The sequence below is a fragment of the Cervus canadensis genome, chromosome 6 (genome assembly GCF_019320065.1).
Source record: "Cervus canadensis isolate Bull #8, Minnesota chromosome 6, ASM1932006v1, whole genome shotgun sequence".
Classification (NCBI taxonomy): domain Eukaryota; kingdom Metazoa; phylum Chordata; class Mammalia; order Artiodactyla; family Cervidae; genus Cervus; species Cervus canadensis.
Window position 1 is genome coordinate 82,392,939 of NC_057391.1, and position 21,163 is coordinate 82,414,101.

The 21,163-nt window shown below is 48.5% G+C and overlaps 1 protein-coding gene across 3 annotated transcripts in view; it reads left to right on the top strand.

The window, feature by feature from the left end:
* Positions 1 to 21,163, top strand: part of ESRRB (estrogen related receptor beta) — a 179,563-nt gene that overhangs the window by 124,319 nt on the left and 34,081 nt on the right. For all 3 annotated transcript variants that reach the window (XM_043472622.1, XM_043472621.1, XM_043472623.1), the window contains one exon: positions 18,255 to 18,371. In XM_043472622.1, coding sequence (XP_043328557.1) covers positions 18,255 to 18,371 — 117 coding nt within the window. The remainder of the gene's footprint in view (positions 1 to 18,254; positions 18,372 to 21,163) is intronic.

The window sequence follows — 21,163 nt, forward strand, 5'->3', positions numbered from 1 at the left end:
AGAGTTGGACTCAACTGAGCAACTTCACTTTCACTTTGTAATTGCACAAGTGGACTATGACTGCTCTCTTTATCTTTAAAGAGTCGGGGAAGAGCAAGGGGAATCTCCCCATGACCGCTCATCCTGTCCCATCCCTGAGTGGCCCGTCTTTGAAGGCTTTTCACAAAGCGTGTGCATATTGGCTGAGTCATGTTCCGAAGGCCATGGGGTGGGTGCCTCTCTCAATGGGTGGGAAGGAGCCCTCCAGTGCTCTCTGAGAGGTCAGTCCTGGGTAAACTGGGGATAATGATGGCTGCGCATGGTAGCCAAGATTCTTACTACAGTAGGTCCCAGGTAGAGCCCTGGCTTCCTGCATCCCATTGACATCTGTGAATTCCTACTAAGTGCCAGCCTGACGCTAGGATAGACCAAAAGCCCTGCTCATGGAGGTCACTGAGATGAGCAGATGCTGTCCCCTGGGGACAGAGACTGCAAACCAGACTAGAGAAAACTCAGGGGTGCTTTCCTGTCCCTGCCCTGCCTGGCGGTCCGAGGGTATCCTCCCTTTCCCCCCTCCCCTATTTCTCTTTTGGAAGAGAGGCTGAGCTTCCATGGATGATTCTTGGTTTGTTCACTCAACAAATATTTGCTTAAATTTCTTGTGAGAAGTTACTTATTAAACTAATTAAGGGTCCTAGGATGTTTCCAGTTTTATGTGTTAGTTGAAACAGTGTGCTGACCTGTCCAACTGCTGGGTGGGCTTCCGGGTCGCCCAGCTCCATCCCTTACCTTACTGCTCAGTGCCCTTGGGGACTGCCTCAGTTTCTCTCCTCTTTAGTTTGCTCCCAGGAAAGGTGAGATGGTGTCATGGCTACCTCACATACAGCTGTTAAAAAGAGGCTTAATTATATACTGTATATATATAATGCATTGTATGTACATTATATATATATAATGCATTATATATGATGCATTACATATATATAAAGCACATATGTAAATAATGCAATATATATGATGCGTTTTATATATATATATATATATATATATATATATATATATATATATATATAAAGCATTCATGTTTTGGCCTGGCACTTAGTAAGCACTAAATAAATGTCTTCAATTATTATTTTCACTTTTGCAGTATTCCTTAAGACACTACGGGCTTCCCTGGTGGCTCAGAGGTTAAAGCGTCTGCCTGCAATGCGGGAGACGCGGGTTCGATTCCTGGGTTGGGAAGATCCCCTGGAGAAGGAAATGGCAACCCACTCCAGTACTCTTGCCTGGAAAATCCCATGGACAGAGGAGCCTGGTGGCCTACCATCTACAGGGTCGGTCGCAAAGAGTCGTCACGACTGAACGACTTCACTTTCACTTTCTTTCACCTTAAGACACTATTACTTAGACAACAGACATAATCTGTTTTATCTTACAAAGCAGGTTTTTGTAATCTCATTAAAGAGTACAATTATTATTTTGACTTAGCAGGATTGAAACCATTTTAAAGTTAAGTCGCTCAGTCATGTCCGACTCTTTGCGACCCCATGGACTGTAGCCTACCAGGCTCCTCAGTCCATGGAATTTTCGAGGCAAGAATATTGGAGTGGGTTGCCATTTCCTTCTCCAGGGGATCTTCCCAACCCAGGAATCGAACCCGGGTCTCCCGCACTGCAGGCAGACACTTTACCGTCTGAGCCACTAGGGAAACCATTTTAGCTATAGATAAATTTATTTATTAAATGGACCCTTTAAAAATATAAATATGGCAAATATTCAAATAGTACAAAAGAACAAAACAGTAAAAAAGTAAGTTTTCCTAGAACCCCAGGCCCCAGTTCCCTGTACCTTTCCTAGAAGGAGCATGGTACCAACTTCTCTCAGCAAATACTGATGGAGCCCTTTTCTGTCCAGCCCTGTGCTAGCCTTCAGCACCGTGAATGGATGTATGCTGGTCCCTGCTAGCCCTGGGAAGAGGCCCTGGAACTTCTAGATGTGAAAAACACTGTGTGCAGTTCTAAGTCTCAGCCAGGCTTGAAATCCCCCAGTTCCATATCCAATCAATATCATTGGATATTGGACGGATAAACATGAGATGTTTAAAACAATTTAAGCCACTGTAAGAGGAGTGTTTTTCTTCTCAAATTGGGAAGTAATCTTGGTAAGATTGCCACTCTTTGAGACTCCTGAAGGTCAGTTTTTGAAAAATTGCCTTTTAAGAAACAATTACATTTTCTTCTCTCCTTGTTCTTTAATGTGCTGGAAAATTCTGGATCAAATTTTCTGAAAGCAGAGGCTGGTGTCGACTCAAGAATCATGCTACACCCTCGACAGCAACCTGGGTGCTGAGAACATTCTCAGTAAGGGCCCACAGGAAGGATTTGCAAATAGTCTTCATTATTTGCTCCCACGAATAGGATAACGATCTTTTCCTAGAAACCCAAAGACAAACAGCAGCATTTAGTGCCATTGGAACTGGCCTGCTCATGTCCCTTTTCTTAGTCACAAGAGGAGTTATTCATTTACAACCAGAAAGACATATCTGTCTGGAACAGGGACTATCCATCTAAAGCTGATGGATTGCTCTGGTTATTTTATCAATTCTTTGATTTTGTTCTAACAAAGATTTTGATTTTGTTGTCTCTGAGCATAATAGTTGTAGGAAATTTGGAGAAAATGGGACAAAATATAAAGAGGAAACAAATTACCTACAATTGGACAACCCCAGAGATGAGCTTAGAATCAAGAGAGCATTAACTGAGTCCCTGCCCTGAGTAAGGGGCTTCCCTGGTGGCTCAGAGGATAAAGAGTCTGTCTGCAATGTGGGAGACCCAGGTTCCATCCCTGGGTCAGGAAGATCCCCTGGAGAAGGAAATGGCAACCCACTCCAGTATTCTTGCCTGGAGAATCCCCAGGGACAGAGGAGCCTGGTGGGCTACAGTCCATAGGGTCACAAAGAGCTGGACACGACTTCACTTTTCTTTACTTTCCTGAGTAAGGTGCTTCAGGGAAAGACACAGTACCTGCCCTCAAGATGCTGGAATCAAATGCTTAGAGCAGGTGAGGCTACAGGCGTTGCCTTAGGTTTCCAGCCCAGGGCATAGTCTCCTAAGCACCTCCCCAGTTAAGGAGGATATTCTTAGTCACATGCAATAATAGTCCATTTGCAAAGTAAATGCCAGGACAGCTCTGAAAATCATGCTAAGCTCACAACCTCCAGCCTCTCTTCCCTCTTTAGTCCCATCTGCTCTGTTCAGTGGTTACGCTAATAGGAGAAGAAATTTATGGGAACCAAGGAGTCACAAGAGACTTAAGGAGAAAGCCCTCAGAATCCCATTCCCTGCCTACAAATATTTATTGAGCAGTCACTGTTTGTGGGCTCACAGTACTCAGCACCGTGCTGGGGGCTGCCTCTGTGGGGATGGGGGAAGGGGATGGGAGAGGTGGGCAAAGTACAGTTTGCAGGCAGCTTCCTGCTTTTGTAAATCAAGTTGTCTTAGAACAGGGCCACACCTATTTGTTTACATATTGTCTCTGTATTGGTGCTTTGGTGGAGTAGTAGTCAGACGTTCAGGACACAAAGCATAAAGTGTTTACATTTTTCTGGCTTTTTGCAGGAAAAACAAACTTACAACCCCCTGCCCTTTGGCATTAGGTCCCTCACAGGTCTTCTGCTTACAGTGAACTTGATGGTTAGGCAGAATGCTGGCTGGACAGATCAAGTTTTCCTCATCCTTGAGTGTGCGGGCATCCCCAGGCTTATCCATCAGGTCCCTGAATTTGGCCAATGTGAGTCATCCTGTCAGAGATGGAGCCCTTTTCTGTGACTGGCCCAGACAGGTTTCTGGGCTGTGGTACTGGCCCACAGTAGTGAAAACCTTTGTTATCATTACTGCAGTGATGAGGGGGGCCTTTTGAGGGACCACCCAGGGGTCCATGCCGAGCTGTACTCCCAAGCCCTGACCCTCTCAGCAAGGACCCTGCCTTCTGTTTCACTGGTTGCCCCTCATGTGTGCTCCTGTGAAGCTTCTGCACGCGGATAATATTTCCTCCACTGTACCGTCACTGCCATCGCTCGTCTGCTTTCCCAGGATCTCCTGAGGGATGGCATTACATTTATCTTGATTTTTCCACCGAGCCCCATGCCCTTCCACGGTACCTGGCCCGTAGGAATCTCTCAATGTGTCTGAGTAGAAGGCGATCCCCAAAGTGATCTCATTTTCCCAAGGGCAAACCAAATATGGCTAATTAATATAAATAAACCTTTAGGATCTAGATAAAATAGTCACCTGTTTAGTTATAAGCATGCTTGTTTGTTATACTTGCATATTTTCAGTCACATTCTGTGAGACCCTGGATTATGTTTTGAAAAACCTTTCCTTTTTCAAAAGGCAGGGTTATGCCAAAGTTTCACATGACTCTGATGAAAGTGTCTTTGCCTTCTCCAGAGCCACTTTCCGAGTCGAGCTGCTTAGCGTGGTGTTTCAGAGCACGCTGACTTCCATCTCTGTTTCACACACATCTGTCTCTGTTATGGGAGATTTTGTGAGCCTGGATATGCTGCCGTCTCTCAAATTTCTATTTGGAGCCCTAAGTACGTTTCCTAGATCATTAGGATAGTTCTTTTTCAGTTGTGTCAGTTTTTAAAAATTGAAATATGGTTCATTTACGATGTTGTATTAGTTTCAATTGTACAGCAAAATGATTCAGTTAAACACATATATTCTTTTTTAGATTCTTTCCCACTATAGGTGATAGGTAGTCAGTCTTTGTCGTTTACATACTTGTATATTTAGGGCTTCCCAGGTGTTACTAGTGGTAAAGACCTCACCTGCCAACGCAGGAGACGTAAGAGATACAGGTTCGATCCCTGGGTTGGGAAGATCCCCTAGAGGAGGGTTCTGCAACCCACTCCAGTTTTCTTGCTTGGAGAATCCCACGAACAGAGGAGCCTGGCTGGCTACAGTCCATGGGGTCGCAAAGAGTCGGACACGACTGAAGTGACTTAGCATGCAAAAAAGTAGTTGGGTCAATTTATAATTATGGTTTCCACAACATATCAGGTACCATACTGCTTTCGACTCCCAGTGTTTGCTATTGGGAATAACTAAATTTGTTTTAAATTTCTTCCTGCCTTTGTTACTGATTCAGTCGGGTGACAAGCCTTGATTGGGGTCTTCTCAGGGCAATGGGTCTCCTCAAATTGCTATTGTTCAATATGAAGTGACGGGCACAGCACCTCTGATATGAGAGACACCTCACAAAGACCCAGATAGAAAGCAACCTGCTATTTTCTAAAGAGCAATGTTTGAGGGGACCTCCTGCCTTACATCGAAGCTTATGAAGCAGTTGTTCGGTTCTTTCGTGACACTTTATGGAGTCCCAACCCTCGTGCCAGGAGCTGAAGACAGAGCCACGGGTCCGCCTCTGTGGACTTGTATTCTAGGTAAGGGTAAGGCAGGCAGTAAATACGGTAACAAATAAAGAAGCAAAATGACAGACCCAGACAAGCGCCGCGCAAGAGAAAAGCCGGTGATGAGAGCCAAGGGGGCTGAGTGTTAGTCGCTCAGTCGTGTCCTCCTCTTCTCGACCCCATGGACTGTAGCCCACCAGGCTCCTCTGTCCGTGAGATTCTCCAGGCAAGGATACTGGAGCGGATTGCTATTTCCTTCTCCAGGGGATCTTCCCAACCCAGGGATCGAACCCAGGTCTCCTGCATTGCAGGCAGATTCTTTACTATCTGAGCTACTGGGGAAGTCCAAGGTGGCTGAGAGAGGGTGTCTAATTTAAGAGGATTAGGTAAGGCCACATTAAGAAGGCGACTTGAATCCTGGAGCCAGCATTCCAGGCACAGGAAACAGCAGGCTTGTTTCAGAACCAGGAGGCGGGCCACTGTGGCTGTTGTGAGTGAGCAAAGGCCAAGTGGAAGGAGAAGAGGCTGAGAGGCAGACATAGTCTTGGGGCCTGGTGAGAGTCACATTTGAATCTCCTTCTAGAAGGAATGGAAGCCATTGACAACACAGGCTGCTTGGCCACGAGGGCTGTGCAGAGGGTACGACCACCCTGTCCCCCTTCCCCTTGTTCCCAGGGCACGTGGTCAACTCTGCAGGTCAGTAGGAGGCTCCTGGAGCAGCTCCTTAAGATGGGGAGGAACAAGAAAGAGGCCCTGGAACCAAGCTACCTCTGTTCACCTGGGGCCCAGATGCAAGCCTGGAAGGAAACTCCCCGAGGAGACTGGGCGGGGGGTGATTGATGCGTTATCCTGCCTTGGATGGCAGCCAGGCCTTTTGTCCTGGAGAAGGAGGCCTGTGATCCCAGGGGAAAGAGACTATGACAAGAATGCAGAGAAAAAGCCAGGAGTAAGTAGGCGCTGGAAGTGGGGTGCTGTCCCAGGCCTGATACTCGCCAGCCAGTAGCTGACCATGAGCAGGGCCTGGGGTGCTCTGGCCAGGGTTTCCTCATGTGCACAAAATGAATCAATTAAACCCACAAAAATGTTACTATCTGCAAGGCACTGGGGGAGTGCCAGGAAGAACAATCACGGATCCTCTTTTCAGAGGCACAGCCAGGGGGAAAGTCCGGTGAGACGCAGGGTGAAAGTCCACCACGGCAGAGCAGGGAGGACTTCCCAGAGGAAGGGGCAACTAAGCAAGAGTGAAGAGTGAACGTGCTTGGCAGAAAGAACAGCAAAACAGGCCCACGGGAGTTGAGTGCCCTCTGCTCAGGAAGTGAGTAGGTGAGGGGCTGGAACAGAGCATGGGGCCGGATGTCAAAGGGCTTCACAAGCTGTGAGGGAAGAGGACAGAGGAATACTTTGGCATGAGCCACTTCAGTTAGTTTAGACTCCCAACTTTATAATTTCTTAGTGGTGTCAACTTGGACAAGTTATTGAGTTTCCTTGGGCCTTAATTTTCTTGTCAATAAAATGGGATTAACGGGGCTAATACATAGCTCCTGCTTCTAGAATATTCTTATAGAAATTAAATGAGACATGCAAGTACAGTGTGTACCTTAGTGTCTGGTATATGACAGCTTAGTGCCTGGTATTAAATAAATAGGATTTGTTCTTTGTTATTTATATTTGGCGATGAGAAGCCATTGAAGATTTCTGAGCAGGGAATTAATCACATCTCCTTTTAGAAAGGTAATTCTGGCAACGAAATGGGAGAGTTTAAGGTCAGGCAAACCAGTTAAGAGGAGATTTTAATGGTCCAGTTAAGAGATCTAGTTAACAGCCTACTTTGTTGTTGCTTAGTCACTCAGCTGTGTCTGACTCTTTTGCGACCTCCATGGACATAGCCCACCAGGCTTCTCTGTCCATAGGACTTCCCAAGCAAGAATACTGGAGTGGGTTGCCACTTCCTTCTCCAGAGGATCTTCCCGACCCAGGGCTTGAAGCTGCATCTCCTGCATTGGCAGGTGGATTCTTTACCACTGAGCCACTTGGGAAGCCCTCCCGCCATATAACTTCTCTGAATTGGGCCGATTACTGTCTGCTATGTGACAACAATACGTGGTTGTCACTGCCTTCACAAACGGCTTAAAAACTTGCAGAAAGGGGCCAGTGACCTGCAATGAAAGCCCCAAGACAACAAGGGACACTTGAAAAGCATAGCATCATCTGCTCCTTTGTTAGCAGAGATGACAATTCCATGGAAAAACATGAAAATAATGACTTCAATCAAAAATTATTCATTCGGGAGAGTCACACTGAGAAATTTTAGCAATATCTTCAATTTATTTTTCTTATCTTTTCCTTTTCATGTATGCACAAGAATGCTATATGATTAAATCTGGACCTAAATCTCAGAGAGCTCTTTTAATAAGGGGGGGGGGGGAGAAGAAAATGCTAGTGGCAAGGAAGCATAGCCAAACTTTGATTGGCAGATGTTTTCTCTCTCTTTCTTGGTGGTATGTAAAACAATGGTGCAGTCTTACTGTTGAAAGCATCTTAGATTCTATGCAATAAAAACAGAAGCAGTCAGAGACCTTGCAAGAGCCCCTGCAGAGAAGGGAGATGAAATCTAACAGAGGAGTAGGTTTTAAGAGGTGTGATGGGCGTCTGCTGCTTCAGGAAGGACCAGGAAGGGAAGGCCCAGGGGAGGGGATTGCATTTGACAACTGGGAGGTCACCGTTGAATTCTAGGTTTCTCTGCATGGGGGCTCTTGCTTTAAATTCATTTGATTAACAGGTATTTCAGGTGGCCAGCACTGTACTTGAGGTACAGAATTAAAAGACCTACCCTTCTCGATCCCCAGTAAGCACACAGTTTAGGAGGGAGGACAGCATGCAAAATCCTGAGGATGAAACATTAAGCTGTTGCTTTCAGTTGGGGGTCGGGTGGGGAGGGGAGTGATGGGTGAGGCCTACTGGGGGGCGAACAGGAAGGGGCATATAAACCTGCCTGGAACAGAAAAGAAGAGGGTGTCACCAAAAAAGGCCCTGGGAGTGCAGAGGCTCCAAGGATGTGGAAGACTTTACCAGGAGGGGTTTCAACTGGAGGGAGGTATGAGATGGCTCAGAAGCTCCACGTGGTCTCCTGGAGATGAAAGACTGGGGCCTAGGTGGAAGCGAGGTTAGCGTGGACTGGTCAGAGGTAGCCAGACCATAAAGTGCCTCATGTGCTTTTCCTGGAGGTTATATTTTATCTTTACAGTTAATTTTACAATTAACTTTAATTAACTTTACAATTAATGTTAAATTAATTTTTAACTTTTGGATAATAATGCATGCACATAGTGTAAAAAGACTCAAAGTGTAACTCATAGTGAAAAATAAGTCCCTGACCCTACCCTTTCTCTCCCCTTCCCCTGTGATCTAAAGTTAGCCGTTTAAGAAAATCTTTCTTCCAGCCCTTCATCTTCTTAGTTACTAGTTTGACTTTACAGTTCTACTTACTGACTTAGCAATTTCACATTTTTTCTTGACTTCCTGTTATGGAAGATGAAGAGTTAGTTCCATTATACAAACCCTCCCAACACACATACATTTCTCCATCTTCCCGTTGTCTGAATATGGTTATATCACATTTTTGGTTAAATCTGTTTGCCTACTGCCGATTCCTCCTGAATGTCCCCTTGACGTTTTTCCTGGTTGGACCCTCTGTTTTCCAGATTGTACCTCTCCTCTTTTTGGCCCTTCCCTTTTGAGGCGGGGCTTACACTAGAAGGTACAGCACATGTAAAATTGTTGACATCTTGGATGTGTGGAAATGTCTTTACTCAATCCTTCAACCCATATATTAGATTCTAGTTGAAACTAATTTCTCCCCAGAATTTGGACCCCATGGCTGCCCTGTCTTCTAGCTTCTAGTGCTGTTGTCAGGAAGTTTGATTCATTCACTTAGAAAGCATATATTGAGGCCTCACTCTTTCTTAGGTATGGTCCTAAGTGTTGGAAAATAGCAGCGAACAGAGCTGACAATAACCAACCTAATTAAACAAAGTCAGATGATGAGTCCTAAGTAGAAAAGAAGAGTGGTGAATATGCACGTGAGTTCTGTGTATTTGTGTATGCACAGAGAGTTTTTCCGCCTTGTGGTCTGAGATATGATGACCAATCTTACTCTTGATCCTTTATATTTGGATCCTTTGTATTGGATCCTTGTATTTAATCTCTCACTGAAAGTTTTTATGATCTCTTTTTGTCTTCCATGACAAAAAAAATCTATGTTGTGTGTGTAGGTCTTTTGTTATTATATGTGTATTGTTATTATAATTTTTTGTTTTGAGGTACTTGTAGATTCCCATGCAGTTATAAGAAATAATACAAAAAAAAATAATAATACAGAGAGATCCTGTGTACATCCAGTTTCTTCCAGTGGTAGCATCTTACATAACTGTATGTACCGTACATAACTGTTCATAGCTGTATGACATAACATATATGGGTTATGTAACATAACTATATTTAGTAGCAAGATATCACAAGCAGGAAATTGGCGTTGATAAACATCAACCATATTGAGATTTTACTAGTTGTACTTACTAGTGTGTGTATGTGCATGTGTGTTCTATGCAGTCTTATTACTGCAGATTCCTGTGACCACCAATGCAGTCAAGATACAAAAGAGTTCCATTACACAGAGTTCCTGGCACTACCCTTTTATTTACAAGCACACCACCTTCCCTTTTCTCCCCTCCCTGACCTTGCAGTCACTAATTTGTTCTCCACCTCTATAATTTTCTCAAGTTCTTTTTTCATTCATGCTTGGACTCTCAGCAGGCCTTTTGATCTAGAAACACATAGTCTTTAGGTCTTAAACATTTTCATCCCTCCTCTCTTTCTCTTCCTCCCTTTCTCTCTTGATAATAACTTCCTCTCCACTGTCTGCTCTTTTAAAAACTTGTAAGAGTTGAATATTGAGCTTCCAGGATCAATCTTCTAATTCCTACATCTTTTCTAGCCTACTGTCCAAAATTTTTTGTATTTTTCATTTCTATGACCTCCATTTTATATTTTCTTTTTATTGCGTGCTGTTCTTGTTTCATGAGCACAGTATTTTTTTAAATTAATCAATTTATTTTTGGCTGTACTGGGTCTTTGTTTCTGTGTGGGCTTTCCTCTAGTTTTGGCGAGCATGGTCTACGCTCTAGTTGTGGACCTTGGGCTTCTCATGGCAGTGACTCCTCTTGTTGCCAAGCACAAGCTCTGAAGTGCTCAGGCTTCAGTGGTTGCAGCTCCCGGGCTCTAGAGCACAGGCTCAAAATCTGTGGCATGCAGGCTTAGTTGCTCCACAGCATGTGGGATCTTTCTGGACAAGGGATCGAACCCTATGTCCCCTGGCAGGTGGATTGGCAGGTGGATTCTTTACCACTGTGCCACCTGGGAATCCCTGCTGCTGCTGCTAAGTTGCTTCAGTCGTGTCCGACTCTGTGTGACCCCATGGACAGCATCCCACCAGGCTCCTCTGCCCACGGGATTCTCCAGGCAAGAATACTGGAGTGGGTTGCCACTTCCTTCTCCAGGGGATCCCTGAGTACAGTATTTTCACCTTTTCAAGTCAATAGTGTACTGACGATTGCTTGTAGAGGTTTTAATACTCTGCTTGTCCTGGTTTCTTTCCACATGCTTTTCCTGCTGCTTATTCTGGTTAGTTTTTATAGTGAAGGCTTTCCCAAAATGTAGCAATAATCCTTGGCCAGTAGGGATTAGAAAGTTCAGAAGGAGTTCTCCTTTGGCTTATTTTTATCTGCTGGTCTTTCCCCTGATGTTGTTTCTTCTTCCCAACTTCAGGTTGGGGAGCAGGAGGTGGAGGATGGGAATGGTGGGTGGAGTGTCCACCTGCCTGCTAGGATTCTGGAAGTGGGCTTGCAGAGTGAAGCTGAGTAGTCTCACTTGTGTGCAATATTCAATCATCCTCTTTTCAGCTTCAGCTTCCCTCTGCTCTCAGCTGAGCCTCATGTTCCCGAGTCCCGGTTCTCTTATGATCTCTAGAGATTAAGTTGGTTTCTCTTGTGCAGGCTGTGGGGAGATTCTTGGTGGCCACATGAAGTGGTGCTCTTTAAATATAGTTCAGTTCAGTCGCTCAGTCGTGTCTGACTCTTTGCGACCCCATGGACTGCAGCACACCAGGCCTCCCTGTCCAACACCAACTCCCAGAGTCTACCCAAACCCATGTCCATCAAGTCGGTGATGCCATCCAACCATTCTTATTCTTAAATACAGACTTCCAGCAAATTCCCATTTTCAATCCCATACCTCCCTCCATCTTCTGCTGTGTCTTCAACACCTGAGGCTTTTGAGGTCCTGTGGTACAAAGGGCTTATTTCTTATCTGGAATCCCCTCTGGCTTCTTTGGTTTCAGTGATGCTCTTTAAATACTTCCTTCATTCTTTGGTGATAGTTCTCACTCCCTGACTGCCCTTGAGTGGGCTCTTGGGAAGGCCTGCAGAATTAAGTGTCAGTGCGTGTGATGAGCCAGAGGTCCGGTGAGGCATTTTGCACAGGAAAGTTAATACCATCTCTCCAGGGTCAGTGTGGGGGTAGAGAGACTGGAAGTGAGTGAGTGATAGTCGCTTAGTCGTGTCTGACTCTTTGCAACCCCATGCACTATAGCCCGCCGGGCTCCTCCGTCCATGGAATTCTCCAGCAAAAATACTGGAGTGGGTTGCCATTTCCTCCTCCAAAGAGAGACTGGAAAGGACATGGAAATAAGAGGAGGCAAGTGAAGGGACCTCCCTGGCAGTCCAGTGGTTAAGACTCTGCAGTTCCATTGCAGGGGGCACAGAGCAGTCCTTGGTTGGGGAACTAACAGCCCATATGCCAAATGGCACAACCAAAAAAAGGAGGCAAGTGCATTAAAGGTGAGGCAAGAGATGACGGTCATGAAAACGAGCTGCAGCAGAAGGGAAAGGAGGCAGGAAATATCAGGCAAATAGGATGAAAAAGACCTTAGATGTAACAGAGAGGGATGCGTCGATGATGCCCTCTCAGTTTCTGACCCAGGTGGCAGGTGGCTTAGTGATGGCTTTGCTGAGACAAGGGATAGAGTACGAGCAAGTCTGGGTGAGGATGGCTTCAGCTGGAGAAGTATGAGAAATCCACGGGAATTCCAGGTGGAGGGATCCGGCAGGCAGGTAGATGTGAGAGTTTAATGCTGCCTTGTCCTTGCCAATTATGTCAGCTGAAGCCAGCGGCATGAATCAGATCATCAGCTGGAGGGCAAGGAGGAGGGAAGGGTGGAGAGCTGAAGACCATGCCGAGGTGGCAGGGATAATCTCTGTCCCACAGGAGTCATATAAATGAGGGAGTGGGACCAGCCCAGCCCATCACTCCAGAGCTGAAGACGGTGGCCATTCAGGCTCTGATGTTAGCCAGCAGACTCAGAGCCCATAAATTCCTCAAAAACTGTTTATCTAAGCCCTGCAGCCCCCCATCCCTGAGCCCCCGGAGAGGACTTACCTGCTTTTCTGCAACTGTTTAAGGACAGCTGATGGGGTTGCCCCTGGGCTTTTCCATCTCCTGGGGCACAAAGAGAGTTGATGGTGGAGGGTCCCCCTTCACCTCGAGGTCTTACTGAAAATCCAGATCGTTCCTGGCTCTCTCCCACAGGCACACACACAATATCAGCTCTGAGGTCTATCCATGGGAGAACCGGTCCTCATGTTCCTAGATGTCAGAGTGGGTGGCTGGCCTCAGGTCTGACATCCAGAAAGGTGTCACCCTGGAGTCCTCTGTCTACATGTACCCTGACAGCCCTGATGGGTGTAAAAATGAGCATGTTCACTTTGATTGCTTGCTACCCAGTGTGTGCACTTCACCAAGCCCTTGATGTGCTTTCTGTCCCTGAATCCAAAGGACTTTAGGAGATGGGAACATACTGTGCCCATTTGACAGATGAGAAAACTGGGGCCCAGAGAAGTCGAGTGATTTTGCCTGAGGTGGAGTCTGCATGCGCCTATGCTGGGCACACTCCCAAGTTAGAACGCTGAATTTATTCTAGATGCTGGCCGTGTCCCTGTCCTGGGAGAGCCCACCCCCAACCCTGCCACCCCTCAGCCATGATGAGTGTGTGTGTGAGTGAGTGTGTGTGTGTGTGTGTGTGTGTGTGTCCCTCCCTGCTCCTGTGCTCTCCTAGACTGCCCTCCAGAGACCACAGGAATTCTGATGAATTAATCTCATCACTTTATCGAGAAGGCACTTAGAGAAATTACAAGGCAAGGCCACCAGCCTGGGTTTGCTGGCAGCCAGCCGCTGGGGCCATAAAACAAATTGAAGGGAACAAAAATAAATAAATAAAATTAGATTTCTCTCTCTCTCTCTCTCACACACACACACACACACACACACACACAGGGTCAAGAACATCTCTAGGTTCTTGTTGTTAATGCTTAGTCTCTTGTCAAGGGAGTACACCGGTACCAAATCAACAGACACTTATTGACCCCAGGCTAGAGTGACAACCCCGAGAAACCCAAGACCTGTCCTTCAAGGGATTGACAGGGCTGGCCGAGGGGCTGAGACTAGTAAATGCAAACACTTAGCTGCCTGGAAGTGACATCTCAAGGTGGCCCGAGTCCCCATGCCCCAGGCCCCATGAGCACAGAGCCCACTGGAACAGAGCAGAACCAGAGCCTCAACCTTTTCATTACTAGGATGGGGAGGTGTTCACTAGCAGCATTGTTGGGAAAGTGAAAGATGCAACATATGAAAAGCAGAACTGCAGCCGCTTCCTAACGCCTACTGTGTGCCAGGCACGGGGACTATAGGGAGGAGTGGTCTGGGAGAAGGAGACAGTGGTGATCCGGGTGATGGACAGAAGGAGCACCTTCCCACGGGGCGCAAGGCGAGGAGGTGGAGGGAGCAGGGTGGGCTTGTTCTAAGGCGCAAAGGCCTAGGGGCCTAGGAGGTCCCTGAGATCCAGGAACTGATAGTTTCATAGAGCAGTGGGGAAGGTGAGGCTGGAGGTGAGGTGGGGGAGTGGGCTAGAGGCCAGGGACAAATTCTGCAGAGCCTTCTAAGCCAGGACAGATAATTGGCTTATGTATGGGGTTTCCTCCTTTCTTTCTCTCTTTTTCACAATGTGTTAATTTCTGCCATACAGCAAAGTGATTGTTCTACATAAATATATCCTTTTTCAGATTCTTTTCCATTATAGGTTATTACAGGGTATTGAACATATTCCTTTGGGCTATACCCAGGTCCTTGTTGTCTGTTTTATATATACCAGTTTGTATCTGTTCATCCCAAGCTCCTAATTTATCCCTTCCCTGTTTCTCTTTGAAGTTTATCATGCTTATGTGAATACTGAAATTATTTCCCCTGAAGTTACACAAGTTACCTATGAGATGATTAGGGTCAGGTCATAGAAGGGAGGGGCACACAGACTCTTTCTTCTCTTTACCTCCTATCCTCCACAGAGGATGACCTCCAGACCCCCTCCCCACAGAAAGATGGTGCTGGCTGGACTTAAGAATGAGAAAGAGGGGGATTTCCCTGATAGTCTAGTGGTTAAGACTTTATGCTTCCAATGCAGGGGGCGCAGGTTCGATCTCTGGTTAGGGAACTAGGATCCCGCATGCTGTATACTGGAGCCAAAAAAAAAAAAAAGAATGAGAGGGATCTGTAAGGTGCTCCAGGCACATAGACATCTGTGAGCCTGTTTCTTACTGGTGAAAAATGAGGCTCAGAAGCCTCACTGAGCTGTGGTGAGTACTCTGTATATTAGGCACCTTGTAATTGGGACTCAGTAATGTCACTACTTGGGGGGGCTTCCTTGGTGGCTCAGACAATAATGAATCTGCCTACAACGCAGGAGACCTGGGTTCAATCCCTGGGTCGAGAAGATCCCCTGGAGAAGGAAATGGCAACCCACTCCAGTATTCTTGTCTAAAGAATTCCATGGATGGAGGAACCTGGTGGGTTACAGTCCATGGGGTCGCTAAGAGTCAGACACGGCTGAGCGAGTTTCACTCATTCAATGTCATTACTCAAAGCATTTTTTGGTGGTAGAAATGGTTTATGCTTGTTCTCAAAAAATCCAATAGTAAGTGGTTTCCAAATGCAACGTGTCAAAGTGGATGACACATGGGACTCATGGGGAGACTGAGACCTTAGTCCCCCCTTCCTCTAGACCTCAGTTACTAGGTTGGTGCAGGGGCCTGTCTGAGGTCCTCAAGCTCCTTGTGGGGTGCAGGGGTGGCACAGGGGCTCTGTGTGGCCTCGGGTAGCTCACTTCCACTCCCTGGGTCTCAGTGTCTTGATCTGTGAAATGGAGCACCGGTGGGTCCTAGAGGGTCATCGTGAGGATGGAGGGAGCACATAGTAGGTGCACAATAAAGGTGGCTATTATTACTGCTAAAATGGAGGAGTTATGTGTGGGAGATTCCGAGGACAGGCAGGCCTGGGAGTTGCCCTTTTGAGCCCTATCGTGGGCTGGGTGTGGCCTTTCGGAGGCTGCTCTGTGCCAGGCAGCATCCTTGCTGGACGAGCTGGGTTCCAGAGGGAGAGCCGGGCAGGTGGTGTGATGGGCATTACTTATCCCTGCTCCATGAGGAGGTGGCACCTGGGTGGGGGTGGGGTGGACGGTTTGTACCAGTTCAGAGTCTGTTCTCTGAAAACCAGACTCAAGCAGACTGCATCGACTGGGAAGGGGGACGGGTGCTGAGGAGGCAAAATAAACACAGAACAGCTCTTCGGTCCACTGCGGGCCCCCGCGGCTCCCTGCAGTCCCCCGCGGCCCACTGCATCCCACCGCCGGCCCCCCCGCGGCCCACCGTGGCTCCCCGCAGCCCGCCATCCTATACTGTATCTTCCTCGTGCCTGTCTGCCCCGCCTCTCTGACAATTCCACTCCCTTCCTGCACCTGCCCAAAGCCCAATCGCCTTTCCTTAGGCCTCGAGGCTTGTTACGCGGCTGCACAGTGCACATTTGTGAGATGAATGTGGAGCGGGGAGGGTGTTCGGGACAGAGGCTGCACCCCAATGTTAGAAAGGCAGCTCCAGGGACTGCCCTGGTGGCCCAGGGGTTAAGACTTCATGCTTCCAGTCCAGGGAGCATGAGTTGGATCTCTGGTTGGGGAACTAAGATCCTACATGTCAGGGGAAGTGGCCAAAAAATAAATAAATATAAGAACTGATGCCAAAAAATTCATGATGAACAACAACAAAAAAAATAAGAAGAAAGGCAGCTGCGGCCTCTCCCAATCGTGCTGTCAGCCCTCCCGGGAAGAGGCCTGAAGAGGAATAGTGGCTTTCCCAGAGCATTTGAAAATCAGTTCATTGTCTCAGATGGTAAAGAGTCTGTCTGCAATGCGGGAGACCAGGGTTCAATCCCTGGGTCGGGAAGATCCCCTGGAGGAGGGAATGACAACCCGCTCCAGTAGTCTTGCCTGGAGAATCCCAATGGGCAGAGGAGCCTGGCAGGCTACAGTCCATGGGGTCTCGAATGAGTCAGACACTTTCACTTTCATCTTGAGCAAGACTTATACAATTCCATGGCTCAGAACCACTCTGGAAACCTCCAGTTTCTCATCTGTAAACTGGGGATGGTGTGAGCACCTACTTCATGGAATTGCTGTGAGTGTTTGGTAGGTCGTTCTTTCCGAAGGTTTGTCTTGCCTGCCTTCTTTGCGGCAGGAGCTGATTTCAGGCCATCTCGATGACGTGGTGAACAGCACACCTTGTCTTTTCAGGGCTCACAGCCTCCGCAGCACAGGGCCAGGTTCATGGAACTCATCATTATCACCCATTTAAGGGGTGACATGGAAAATTAACCGCAAATTCCCTCTGCAGCAAGGAACTGTGCTTATAAATTCACCAGCTTCCGTTGAATCGTGCTTTACAATTTTTAAAGCAGTTTTACGTCCACGGTCTTGCTTGATCCTTCGTTTAGCAGTTATTACAACTGTTTTGCAGATGAGGAAACTGTGACTCAGTGAGAGAGAGAAAAGTGATTTTTCTCAAGGTCAGCCAAGCTGGGTGGCCTGGGCCTCGGCCGTGGGATGTGGGAGGCAGGCCCCTGGCCCCTGTGGGCTCAGAGCTGCCAAGAAGCTTTTCCCATGAGTTGGGGCCCAGGCTGGAGGGCAGAGGGCCAATCAGCAGTGGGATAAAATTTCTCTGCCTTGGATAAAACGTCAGCTCAGTGAGTTTTGAGGTCCCAGGTCAGTGGTGGCTTCAAGACTGGGTGACCCGGGCTTCCCTGGTGACACAGTGGAGGACAGTCCATCTGGCGGTGCAGGGGACACGGATTCAAGCCGTGGTCTAGGAGGATTCCACGTGCTGCGGGGCACCTAAGTCCGCGAGCTACAACTACTGAGCCCTTGCGCCAGAATGACTGAGGCCCACCGGCCTAGAGCCTGTGCTCTGCAATAAGAGAAAGCCATCTCACATGCCCACAGCCATGAGAAGTCTGCACCGCAGCTAGGGAGTAGCCCCCGCTGGCCTCAACTAGAGAAACCCATGCAGCAATGGAGACCCAGCGCAGCCATAAATAAATAGAGCACCGCGTGTGTGTCAAAAAAAATTTTTTTTAATTAAAAAAAACCTCACATCTTGTGCTGAGCTTGTTTGAAACTAGGTGACCGTTCTTCAAAGCTGTGGCTGCCTGGCTGACCTGACCTCTGACTCTGGGGTCTCTGTGTTTAAGAGAGTTGGAAACACCCTGAAAAGTGCCTCGGAGCACTTCATCCTTTGAAAGCCACTGCTCCGTGGGAACCTCGGGGGTGGGGGTGGGGAGCGGTGAGCTGGTCAGTGAATCCCCATCTAGCCTGTGGCTGGCGGGTTGGAGCGGCGGGCCCGGATGCACCCGGCAACACGTCTGTGTCTGCTTCCAGGCAACATCGAGTACAGCTGCCCAGCCACCAACGAGTGTGAGATCACGAAACGGAGGCGCAAGTCGTGCCAGGCCTGTCGCTTCATGAAATGCCTCAAAGTGGGGATGCTGAAGGAAGGTAAGAGCCCCACTTCGGCCACACGGGGCCACGCCGAGGCCCAGGCCCCAGGTGAGCTCACCTTCCCTGGCGAGGCTCAGACCCCCCGGGAGATGCCGGCAAGCTCTGGACGTGCTCCCCGGGCAGCTCCCAGACACAGGTCTCTCCCTGCAGCCCAGGTGAAGGCCCTGTCCCCGGGGTTGCCATCTCACCCACCCCGCAGGTGGGTGTGCACCCCCCAGCCTCTGCAGAGTCCTCCACGCCCTCGGGAGCGGGGTTTGGGAAGCAGGGGGTTGGAAATTCTCCACCAAGGGTCCTTTGGGGAATCACAGCCCCACTCGGCCCTTAGACAGCTGGCTTGGTGCTGCTGGGAAAGGCTCTCCTCGGGAACAAGCACCCTCTCTCTCCTCCCGGGGAAGGAAGGCTTGAGATGCTCAGTGGCCCATGGAGTGTTGGGGTGCAGAGACTTTAAGGCCGAGGATGACTAGTCCGTGCTCTTCACCTGCCAGGGTCAGCCTCTGCTTCGGCAGGTGCCCCGGACGGACGTGGCCGTCACCCGGCAAGTGTGTTCCTCCGCCCCTGTCCCCTGCCCTCCCCCTTTCCTTCCTCTGTCCTGTGCCTCTGTTTTTCCTCTAGCGCCGCGCCATCCAACGCGGCAGCACGAGCCACACCTTCTAAGTGTAAAACACACCCCAGACTCAGAAGACTTACCAGGATGGTGAAAAGGCCTGTGAAATATGGCAGTAATAATTTTTAAAATGATTACATGTTGAGATGATGATAATCCGGGTATACTGGGTTAAACAAACATATTATGATGTTGACATCACCAGCTTCTTTTTAACCTTCTTTAGGGTGGTGAGTAGAAAATTTAAAGTGACTGTGCTTCTCGTTATTAGGACAGCATGGCTCTTGGTCTCTTCACCACCTTCTCCATCCACCTGCTCAGGCTGATGACGCTCTCTGAGTAGCATACTTGGAAATGGGGTGTGTGTGTGTGTGGCTGTGTGTGTGTGTGTCTGTGTGCATGTGTGTGTGTGTGTGTCTGTGAGTGTGTGTCTGTGTGTGTGTGTGTGTGTGTCTATGTGTCTGTGTGCGTGTGTGTGTGTGTCTGTGTGCATGTGTGTGTCTGTGTGTTTCTTTCCTTCCACCGCTTTCAAGGGGACAATTCTTACAGGTTAGCTTTTGTGATGTGGGGCCCTGGGATCCTTCCAGAAATGGGAGGAGGCAGGAAAAAAACTGTGTGCTGATGACCAGATGATCTGATCCCGAGGGGCTAGAAGGGAAGGGGACTGGAATGCAGGCCCTCGCTGGGAGAGGCTTCTATAGCCCAGCCTTGAGGAGCCCAAGGCCCTTCTCCCAGCCTCTTCGAGGGCCCAAATTTAAGGTGCTTTGTCCGTAGGATGACTTGGACACTGTTGTGATGTGGAAATTGGGGATCCCTCCCTCTGTCTTCCAATCTGGGCTCCTCCTTCACCTCAGGTCAGCCCAGTTCTTCCACAACCCCGGTGTCAACATGTCTCATCAACTTTTAAACTGCGTGTCTTACTCGTTGCTTCATGTAACGCTTTTGAGATGGAGAAGGCCACTCAACTCGAACTCACAGGCCAGCTGCTCTGCAAAGTGGGAGTGGAGGAATCGACCAAAAAGTCAGTCCTCTTCCTAGATTTTTAAAAAGAGGCTGCACTGGACCTGCTGAAAGACTTGTCTATTTATTTGATTCTACCCAATTTTGGTCCACCCCTCCGTTGGGGGGTGGGGGACTCAAGCTAGTGCCTGAACCAGGTCCCCTGATTTCTGCACCAGGTTCTTTCTGCTCCTCCAGAGCATCTTGGGGTTTACAGATGAGGAAACTGTGAATAAATGTCCACAGAGGCGTGCCTTAGCACTGGTCTCCTGACTTCTCTCCTGCATCCTGCTAGGAACCAACCAGAGGCTTTCTCAGCCTTGGAGAGACTCCTTGCTCTTAAGTTTGTAAGGATGTTCTGGGAAGCTGGTGTGAGGATCCTGACTCAAGCTGGGGACCAAATGTCCAGCAGCCTTTCCTGGGTGGGGTGTATAGCCTTTCTTGGCATATTTCACAGCATCTGAAGAACTGGGAGCTGAAGGAAGCTGATTGCTGTCAATATACTCCTGAATTTGAAGGGGGACAAAACCGAGTTCTGTAAGGACTCATGCTGGTCTGAGGGGTGGGCATCCCGGAGCCTAGGGTCTGGAGCTTCCCCGTGCTCCGCTGTGTCTCCTCCCCACAGCACAGGTCAGGGTTTGGGTAGGCTGCCAGTCCCAGGGACGGAGAGATAAGGAAAAAGTGGGGATGGCCGCTCAACCCCCGGACCACCTGGCAACCCTTGAACAGGGTTTTTTTAGGGACTACCCCGTGATGGGAAGAGAGTTGGGGTACTTCCTAGTGGCCTCCAGAAAGGGGGAATGATGAGGGTAATCCACACAGGCCAGGAAGCAGACAGCCAAGGGCGCAATCCATCAACAACAGCAGCCCAGCCATTTAAGAGGAGTGAGATGGATGCTGTGTGCCCCAGGATGCTGGCATGGGATGCTGGGGGGTGGGGGGAGCATGGACCTGAGATCACATGCAGAGTGGGTGTCTGAAGCTGCTGGCGGAAGCTGGGAGCATGTGTTAGATGAGCTTCCCGGGGTCCGGCCCGAGGTCCCTCAGGAGCTTGGGTCCCAGGAGGAGGCGCGGACCCTAGAACACTCCCCTCCCCGGCCTTGCCCTGCCCCCACAGTTGGCGGGGGAAAGTGACACAGAGGCTCCAAGGCTTCCACTTAGCTCATTGAGCTCGTCCCACAGTACC